This window comes from Tachysurus fulvidraco, chromosome 25, assembly GCF_022655615.1.
Source record: "Tachysurus fulvidraco isolate hzauxx_2018 chromosome 25, HZAU_PFXX_2.0, whole genome shotgun sequence".
In the NCBI taxonomy this organism is placed as follows: Eukaryota; Metazoa; Chordata; class Actinopteri; order Siluriformes; family Bagridae; genus Tachysurus; species Tachysurus fulvidraco.
This window is the reverse complement of record NC_062542.1, coordinates 17,644,560-17,654,559: the sequence shown is the minus strand read 5'-3', so window position 1 is coordinate 17,654,559 and position 10,000 is coordinate 17,644,560. Positions and strand designations below refer to the sequence as shown.

General features: G+C 43.3%; 1 protein-coding gene across 3 annotated transcripts in view; it reads left to right on the top strand.

Annotated features, from left to right (window-relative positions):
* The window catches only part of fndc3bb (fibronectin type III domain containing 3Bb), a 47,993-nt gene that overhangs the window by 20,782 nt on the left and 17,211 nt on the right, over positions 1-10,000 (top strand). For all 3 annotated transcript variants that reach the window (XM_047808415.1, XM_027173804.2, XM_047808414.1), the window contains exons 4-13: positions 1,201-1,277; positions 1,949-2,180; positions 2,493-2,798; positions 5,152-5,210; positions 6,121-6,269; positions 6,728-6,787; positions 6,923-7,061; positions 7,183-7,236; positions 7,877-8,001; positions 8,223-8,397. In XM_047808415.1, coding sequence (XP_047664371.1) covers positions 1,201-1,277; positions 1,949-2,180; positions 2,493-2,798; positions 5,152-5,210; positions 6,121-6,269; positions 6,728-6,787; positions 6,923-7,061; positions 7,183-7,236; positions 7,877-8,001; positions 8,223-8,397 — 1,376 coding nt within the window. The remainder of the gene's footprint in view (positions 1-1,200; positions 1,278-1,948; positions 2,181-2,492; positions 2,799-5,151; positions 5,211-6,120; positions 6,270-6,727; positions 6,788-6,922; positions 7,062-7,182; positions 7,237-7,876; positions 8,002-8,222; positions 8,398-10,000) is intronic.

Below are 10,000 nucleotides of genomic sequence, written 5' to 3'. Positions count from 1 at the left end.
GCTCAAACCGCACGCATGGCTGTGTACATACGGCTCTCGGTCTCCACCCGGAGAGGACACGAACACAAACAGGCCTTTAATCCGAGGGCCACGTTAGGACCTCTGGGGCCGAGGGGCAGAGATGAGATCGGGCCACGCTGTAATGCGATGGAGATGAAACTGTAAGGTCCATTAAGGCGGTGGTGTGATTTACAGGCGCTGAGTGACGTGCTCATGAGGAAGGGGCCCACAAATGGCTTCAGCAGCTGCTGAGGTGGCCGTCGTTACCTCACAACCAGAGAAACGGATACAGGAAAGAAAAGAAAAACAGTTCTGTGAGTTATAGCCTTCTGAGAAGACAACGACAATGAAGATGATGCCTCTGAAGAAGGTGGTGGTGGTGATGATGGTGGTGGTGGTGGTGGTGGCATACAGACAGTGGAATGGGGTCAGTGAGGTCGTGTCCTGTGGGAATCGTGACAGAGCAAAGCTTGTGTTCAGGGTAAATACAGCAGCAGTAACCACCCCCTGCCACCACCAACCCCACCCCACCCGTCCTCCACCACCCCACCAATCCCCTCAGACATGGTGACTGTGCTTCAGAATGAAAAGCTGAACACAATGAGGCGATGTGTTTCTTTAACCCGGTGTCACTGTATCCGATTCGGCGCTGCTGAATGGACTCACCGGGGTGGGAACAGGAAGACAGGTAGGCAGGGATACAGGTATACCTCCGGGGTAGATTAGGAGACACACACAGAGGGCGTGGCCTCATTACTTTAAAGTCATGTCAGAAGTGATGATTAGAGGCTGGTTGTCATGGTAACTTATTGTATTCTGACAGGTTAAATACATGAGGATGAAAGATGAGACTGTGATTGTGACCGCGCTCTGTTTGCTAACAGTTAGCTAAACTGGCTGAGGTAAATAACGCTGATGCTCCGAGGCTGTTGAGGTGTGAACGAGGACACAGACTTCAAACTTTACAGATTCAGAGCCTTGAGGGTAAAAAGTAATGAGGGTAAAAAGTAATGAGGGTAAAAATTATGTTTGTTGCCCAGTTTTTATAAGAAAGAGTTACTTTATGTTGTTATACAAGTTATTGAGGCGGTATAATGAAATGTTCTGTGCATTTTTACACATCGTAGCTTTTCCTGTGACTGCAGTTTGTGGTGTTTTGTTTAACTCTTGACTGATGAAGCTTTATTATTTTCCCCTCAGGTCCTGCTGAAGTTCCCATGATGTCACCAAACGGCTCCATCCCACCCATTCACGTGCCCCCGGGGTACATCTCCCAGGTAAGACCTGTAGCAGCTTTAACACACACACAGATGAAGGTTTTGTCAGGCTGCAGTGAGATGAAGGTCAGCAGCACTTGTGTTTCAGCTGAAAGGTCAGAAAAGGTTTAATACTAAAACATTACAGAGAAAAGCTTCTGCCCTTTAGCTAAAGATGATACACAATAATTTAGTGCCTCTGCAGTCTGTGTGTGTGTGTGTGTGAGAGTGTGTGTGTGATGCTGAAAGTTCACTAAGAATCTTCATTAAAATCCAGTCACATGTTTATTGGCGAGTTAAATGTGTCACGATGTTCGGTCTGATTCTGTTTGAAGCCCAACACTTCCAGGAAGTGCTTCATTACAGGTCTGGGTTCATGTGATGTGGGTCATTCTGATTGGCCAGAAGAAGTTAATTAATCCTTAACCCTGTGAGTTCTCCACGTCTTCAGTGTTCAGAGTTTACAGCTGGTTATAATGTACGTGACAACAGGAACTAACTCATTTCATCGATGTTCCTTAATAATAATAAACCGAACTGAAAACAGATCAAAAGTACGACATTCTTTAATACATATAGATTGTACTCACTGACTGCTTGCTGTGGTGTAAAAGGAATAAAACACTTCATCACACTTGCACATGTTTTACTTCATGTAAAGTTTCATCATTTTTTAAAATGTGTGTTTTCAGGTTCTGGAGGACAACACAGGGGTCCGGCGGGTTGTGGTCACTCCTCACTCTGAATGCTACCCCCCCAGTTACTCTCCTGCTCTCTCTCCCACCCACCACCTGCCTCCACCTTACATGACACACCCCCACTTCATCCCCGCCTCTCACACGGCATACTACCCCCCTGCCAGCCCCGGAGATGTGTCCCCACACCAGTACTACCAACACCGCCTGCCCCCCATCTACCCAGAGGGTGAGACTCAGCTTCATAGTGATTAAGTTTTTTCTCTAAGTTAATTAATCAGCAGTCAGTTTCTGTAACGAAGAGTAATTACATAATATACATTATAAAGTTTACTAAATAAATAGTCCAGGGCAGGGCAGGACTCGGCCTGTTGAAGGTTCTAATCTGTAGCTGAATTATGGGCTTGAGAAAAAGAGTTGGTGTCTGTTGCCCCACTAGAGGGTGTCTTAGGTATGAGTTCCTGAGCTAACATTTTACCCAGAATGCTTTGGGGTAACGGTGTAAAGATTGAGTTAAAATGTGTGTGTTTGCATGCTGCAGAGATCTTTCCCCTGTACAACATGACGACGCTCCTCGGCCGAGAGGAGTACTGCAAACCGCAGCCCAAGAAGCCGAAGGAGCGCGCCACTGAGCGCCCGAGCCTGACCCGGGTCAGCACCCCTCCATCCTCCGGCTACAAGAGCAGCCCCGCCTGCAGCACCACGCCCAACGGCTACGGCAAGAGCCATGGCACTGCAGCCTCTGGGGCAGCAGGAGGAGGAGGAGGAGGAGGAGGAAGTCCTGGGAATAAGCGAGCAGAGAGGAGGACCAGAGGAAGTCCAAAACAATCAGATAGTGACCAGCAAGGTGAGACTGTGCTCAGTGACCCAACACAGTCTAACACAACCATCCATCATGAGTCAGAAACTCATCAGTAGATCTGCTGTGATGAAGCTGTGTGGATCAGTAGAGCTGCAGCTCATCCGACGGGCTTAGAGCCAATAATCTGCTGTTTTATTTAAAATGATACTGTAATAATTACCATATGTTAATGAATTAAATGTTAATGTAATTATACAGTTAATAATCTCGTAATGATCAGCCAGCTGTTTTTTCTCCAGTGGTAATGGGCGTGTCCTTCAGCTCATCATGTGACCTTTCACAGGTGTGAATAAACACCTGCTCACCTGGTCTGGTGTTAGTGGTGTTAGTGGCCTTAGTGGTCTTAGTGGTCTTAGTGGTGTTAGTGGTCTTAGTGGTGTTAGTGGCCTTAGTAGTGTTAGTGGTCTTAGTGGTCTTAGTGGCGTTAGTGGTCTTAGTGGTGTTAGTGGCCTTAGTAGTGTTAGTGGTCTTAGTGGTCTTAGTGGCGTTAGTGGTGTTAGTGGTCTTAGTGGTCTTAGTGGCGTTAGTGGTGTTAGTGGTCTTAGTGGCGTTAGTGGTGTTAGTGGCGTTAGTGGCGTTAGTGGTGTTAGTGGTCTTAGTGGCGTTAGTGGTGTTAGTGGTCTTAGTGGCGTTAGTGGTCTTAGTGGCGTTAGTGGTGTTAGTGGTCTTAGTGGCGTTAGTGGTGTTAGTGGTCTTAGTGGCGTTAGTGGTCTTAGTGGCGTTAGTGGTGTTAGTGGTCTTAGTGGCGTTAGTGGTGTTAGTGGTCTTAGTGGCGTTAGTGGTGTTAGTGGCGTTAGTGGTGTTAGTGGTGTTAGTGGTGTTAGTGGCCTTAGTGGTGTTAGTGGTGTTAGTGGTCTTAGTGGCGTTAGTTTTCTTAGTGGTGTTAGTGGTCTTAGTGGTGTTAGTGGTCTTAGTGGCGTTAGTGGTGTTAGTGGTGTTAGTGGTGTTAGTGGCCTTAGTGGTGTTAGTGGTCTTAGTGGCGTTAGTGGTGTTAGTGGTGTTAGTGGTGTTAGTGGTGTTAGTGGTCTTAGTGGCGTTAGTGGTCTTAGTGGTGTTAGTGGCGTTAGTGGTCTTAGTGGTGTTAGTGGTCTTAGTGGTGTTAGTGGTCTTAGTGGTGTTAGTGGTCTTAGTGGCGTTAGTGGTGTTAGTGGCGTTAGTGGTCTTAGTGGTGTTAGTGGTCTTAGTGGTGTTAGTGGTCTTAGTGGTGTTAGTGGTCTTAGTGGCGTTAGTGGTGTTAGTGGCGTTAGTGGTCTTAGTGGCGTTAGTGGTGTTAGTGGTCTTAGTGGCGTTAGTTTTCTTAGTGGTGTTAGTGGTCTTAGTGGTGTTAGTGGTCTTAGTGGCGTTAGTGGTGTTAGTGGCGTTAGTGGTGTTAGTGGCGTTAGTGGTGTTAGTGGTCTTAGTGGCGTTAGTGGTCTTAGTGGCGTTAGTTTTCTTAGTGGCGTTAGTGGTGTTAGTGGCGTTAGTGGTGTTAGTGGTGTTAGTGGTGTTAGTGGTGTTAGTGGTGTTAGTGGCCTTAGTGGTGTTAGTGGTGTTAGTGGCGTTAGTGGTGTTAGTGGCGTTAGTGGTGTTAGTGGCGTTAGTGGTGTTAGTGGTCTTAGTGGTCTTAGTGGCGTTAGTGGTCTTAGTGGCGTTAGTGGTGTTAGTGGTCTTAGTGGTCTTAGTGGCATTAGTGGTGTTAGTGGTCTTAGTGGTCTTAGTGGCGTTAGTGGTCTTAGTGGTCTTAGTGGTGTTAGTGGTGTTAGTGGCGTTAGTTTCACTCTATTCATTTCTCTCTGACTCTCTTCACTCCTTTCAAGCTCTTACTGGTTTCTCCTCTAATCTAAATGTTCATGACTTACTGAGATACTTCTGGTTTCTCTGCGTGTGAAGTGAAGGTCAGATTATTATAAGATCTTGTGGTGCTGTTTATCACTGACGAGGCTCAGTTCCTGGTGTTTGCTGGTGAATCAGACGGAATGAGAAATCACTCCTTCTCTTCCACTTTTCTTTTCTTTCCTGTGAGAATCCTAAAAGATCTGTCTTTAGCAGAGGTCCAGAGGTCACGTTGGGGTCATGCTTCGGGCCATGACTTCATCGTGGTGGTGATTCACAGCTGGACATCTCGCAGTCTGTATACGAACAATCTGTGCTCTCTTTCTCTCCTCCACATCAGTGTCACGTCTATCACCCGAGTCCTGAATGAGTCACGAGTCAGTACTTAGTTAATACTGATTCAGTCAGAGACAGAAGCTGTGGATTTAATCTTTACACTCACTCATACTGCAAAATTAAATATATCAAGAACTAATATACTGAGGTGTTTGTTTATTTATTTATTTATTTATGATTCTCTCCACAGATGTTGAGCTGGAGGCCAGAAGAGAGCAGGATGTACCATCAGGAATGGATAAGCCTCAGGTGAACATCTCGTTATTGTAGATAATGTTCAGATTTTCTCTGCAGGTCTTTTCATGTTTAATATAAAGTGTGTGTTCTTCTTTATTTTCCCTCTGGCTGAAATCGACAGCTGCAGTGTGTTCCTCTGTCCAGTAGGGGGCGCAGCAGTGCTGTGCATCTCTGCGTACACAGTTCTCCTCTACTCTTCTGTTTAAAACTTCACGTTACAGCCCAAGCAGCTGCATTAGCTCCGTATTAGAGTAGTTTACGGTTAATGAAGCAGTGTTTCAGTCTAAAAGCAGGACGACGAGGTTAGAAATGAAAACGAGTGCCAGGAAAGCTGCTTTGTGCTCTGCTCAGTTTATAAGAATTAATCAGTGTAATGGGTGTTTATGTGCCAGTGGTACATTTCTGTGTCCTTCTGTGTCCATCAGTGATCATTTTATCATTCTGAATCATAAAACTGTGAGGAAGTGAACAGAGGGATGGGAAACATCTTTAATTCCCAGGTAATGAAATGAATCCGCAGAGCGTTCGCGCCGAGTCTCCGCTTTACGTAGGAGAGATGAAGCACCACAACACGAGCTGCACTTACAGAGACGCTGACTCAGGACACCGGGCACTTTAATCTCACACACTCTTGTGGTTAAAGACTTCTTTAAGTGTTGAATGGTGCACAAGATCTCAGATTAATTCCAATCAAACTTTTATGTCACATACGTACAGATTACGACATGCAGTGAGACGATTTTTACGTCGTTATGTTAAACGCAGCCAGATTTTAATAAAGTGGACGTCAGTAGGAGGAACGCGGGACTCTGAATCCTTCAGCATGAACATCACCTACATTAACATGGACATAAACACCTACACACATTAATAAGGGATAAAGTTTAGGGATTTGTCATTAAGATGTTGTGTATGTGTCCAGGTGTTGAAGATCCAGGCTCGCTCAGCGTTGGTGTCGTGGTGTCGGGCTCCAGCAGCTCGGATACAGTCTGATGGAGCTTCAGTGGTCTGCAGTTATGAGCTGCTCCTCGCTGATAAAGGCTGTGACAGTAAATACAGAGTGGTGTACAGGTGACATCCAGCTTCATACATCTACTCTGCTTCAGGATTACTGATGAGCTTAAATCTCACCTCCACATGCACACTTACTGATTTAGGGGCAGAGCGATGGGATTCGTTACAAATAGATCAATGTATTTAATGATATTACAACATAAACTCTTTGGTTCACTTTAAACAGTCACCTAGAGTATGTAGGTGTAACTAGTTTGGTGGTTTTAATGGTAACACAATGTTAGATTTGTGCAGATTTGTCTGACTACTTAAGGTTAGATTTGCTCTATCTTACTATATTAAAGTGTGTTTATAGCTCCTGAGTGTCTCCGGGTGCAGAGACGCTCGTCTGTCCTTATCTGTCAGTTCTTGTAGATTAACAGCACAGTTGATGATGATAAACGCTGTACAGTGTTTGTTCAGTAGCTTTGTAGTAAAGGTGATGTGAATATAACTGGATGTTTTTTATGATTCAGTGGTGAAGAGCTGCAGTACACACTGACTGATCTGAGACCAGCAACAGATTACCACGTGAGGTGAGAGGCACGTGAAGCCACACACAACACCTGAGATCATTCTATGAGTGTTTATTAGCTGGAAGACTTAAGTGTTTTGTGTGTGTGTGTGTGTGTGTGTGTGTGTGTGTGTGTGTGTGTGTGTGTGTGTTTCAGGGTGAGTGCAGTGTGTAACTCTATAAAAGGTCCCCATTCGGAGACGAGGACCTTCACCACCCATAGCGCCCCTCCGGACACCCCGCTACCCCCCCGACTGTCACACCGCACCAAGAGTTCTCTGACTCTGCAGTGGAAGGTAACACACACACACACACACACACACACACACACACACACACACACACACACACACACACACTTTAATGAATCATTTATACATGCATTAAACTTGTGTAAATGGCTCGATTGTCTCTCAGCCTCCTGTAGATAACGGCTCTAAAATCACCAGCTACATTCTGGAGTGGAATGAGGTGAGCGGTCGTCATGACGACCTTATTCTATTGTTTTGTTATCACAGTAATGAATTAATAGAAGCTCAGTTTCTGTTTATTATTGTGTCTGTAGTCTGAAATGTCACAGTCGTGTGTTTCACACACTGAGCTGCTCCTGAAACATAACAAATAATTCATAACGATGCTTCATACAGGAGTTATAAAGAGCTATAATCACTAATTGCTATAACTGTAATTTAATAATATTATGGGATGGCTTTCAATAAAATCAAGACTTCATTATAAAATGCAGAAGTTTTAAAGTAAATTAAAGGATAAAATACTGCTGTTGTAGTGAGTGTGTAGTGAGTGTGTATAGTGTGTGTATAGTGTGTGTGTATAGTGTGTGTGTATAGTGTGTGTATAGTGTGTGTGTATAGTGTGGGTATAGTGTGTGTGTACAATGTGCATGTAATGTGTGTGTAGTGTGTGTGTATAATGTGCATGTAATGTGTGTGTAGTGTGTGTGTATAATGTGTGTGTATAATGTGCATGTAATGTGTGTAGTGTGTGTATAATGTGTGTAGAGTCTGTGTAGTGTGTGTATAGTGTGTGTGTGTGTGTGTGTGTGCGTGTGAGTTGATGGATGATGATGTGACACACACCTTTTTTGTTACAGGGGAAGAAGAACAGTGTGTTCAGAGAGTGTTATTTTGGACACCAGCGGCATTTTAAAGTCATGAGACTGTGTCCTGCTGTCAGCTACACGTTCCGTGTGGCAGCACTCAATGACATTGGATCCAGGTGTGTGTGTGTGTGTGTGTGTGTGTGTGTGTGTTTGCTTGTGTGTTTTATTAGGAATCATGTCAAATTTACAGGAAGTGTCAGTCCCCTCATAGTGTGTTTATAATACACACCGTTATAAAGTCTCTCTCCTGATTTTTTTGAATAACAGCTTATATTAAACACACACACACACACACACACACACACTCATACGCAGTGTGTCTTTTGTTCTTATGCAGTGGTTTCAGCCCTGAGGTGGTTTTCCACACCACAGGAAGTCTGCCTCAGATGCCTTTAGCACCGCGCCTGCTGCAGACCGGAGCGTCCTGGGTGGGGCTGGAGTGGAGCCGCCCGAGCAGCTACAGCCCGGATGAGGCGCTTACATACACACTCGAAATGCAGGATGAGACCAAGGTCTCACACACACACACACACACACACACGCACACACACACACACAGGTAGTAACATGCTGGTTTTGCCTGGAGAGATGCCTCAGTGACATGTGCACAGCTGTGACTCCCCCCCCCTCCCCCCCCACACACTGATGATGTGTCACCTGCTTACAGCAAACAGGTTCAGAACAAGTTCACACTCTTTATCATGCTGTCATTCATCACGACGCTGCACAGAAAACACACACACAAAAACTGTAGAAGTGCAGTAGGAGTACAGCATCACTATTAATGTAGGAGTACAACATCACTATTAATGTAGGAGTACAACATCACTATTAATGTAGGAGTACAACATCACTATTAATGTAGGAGTACAACATCACTATTAATGTAGGAGTTACAACATCACTATTAATGTAGGAGTACAACATCACTATTAATGTAGGAGTTACAACATCACTATTAATGTAGGAGTTACAACATCACTATTAATGTAGGAGTTACAACATCACTATTAATGTAGGAGTACAACATCACTATTAATGTAGGAGTACAACATCACTATTAATGTAGGAGTACAACATCACTATTAATGTAGGAGTACAACATCACTATTAATGTAGGAGTTACAACATCACTATTAATGTAGGAGTTACAACATCACTATTAATGTAGGAGTACAACATCACTATTAATGTAGGAGTTACAACATCACTATTAATGTAGGAGTTACAACATCACTATTAATGTAGGAGTTACAACATCACTATTAATGTAGGAGTACAACATCACTATTAATGTAGGAGTACAACATCACTATTAATGTAGGAGTTACAACATCACTATTAATGTAGGAGTACAACATCACTATTAATGTAGGAGTTACAACATCACTATTAATGTAGGAGTTACAACATCACTATTAATGTAGGAGTACAACATCACTATTAATGTAGGAGTTACAACATCACTATTAATGTAGGAGTTACAACATCACTATTAATGTAGGAGTTACAACATCACTATTAATGTAGGAGTACAACATCACTATTAATGTAGGAGTTACAACATCACTATTAATGTAGGAGTACAGCATCACTATTAATGTAGGAGTACAACATCACTATTAATGTAGGAGTTACAACATCACTATTAATGTAGGAGTTACAACATCACTATTAATGTAGGAGTACAACATCACTATTAATGTAGGAGTTACAACATCACTATTAATGTAGGAGTTACAACATCACTATTAATGTAGGAGTTACAACATCACTATTAATGTAGGAGTACAACATCACTATTAATGTAGGAGTACAACATCACTATTATGTAGGAGTACAACATCACTATTAATGTAGGAGTAAAACATCACCAATTATGTTGGTTTTACAACATCACTATTAATGTAGGAGTTACAACATCACTATTAATGTAGGAGTACAACATCACTATTAATGTAGGAGTTACAACATCACTATTAATGTAGGAGTTACAACAATCACTATTAATGTAGGAGTACAACATCACTATTAATGTAGGAGTACAACATCACTATTAATGTAGGAGTCAACATCACTATTAATGTAGGAGTACAACATCACTATTAATGTAGG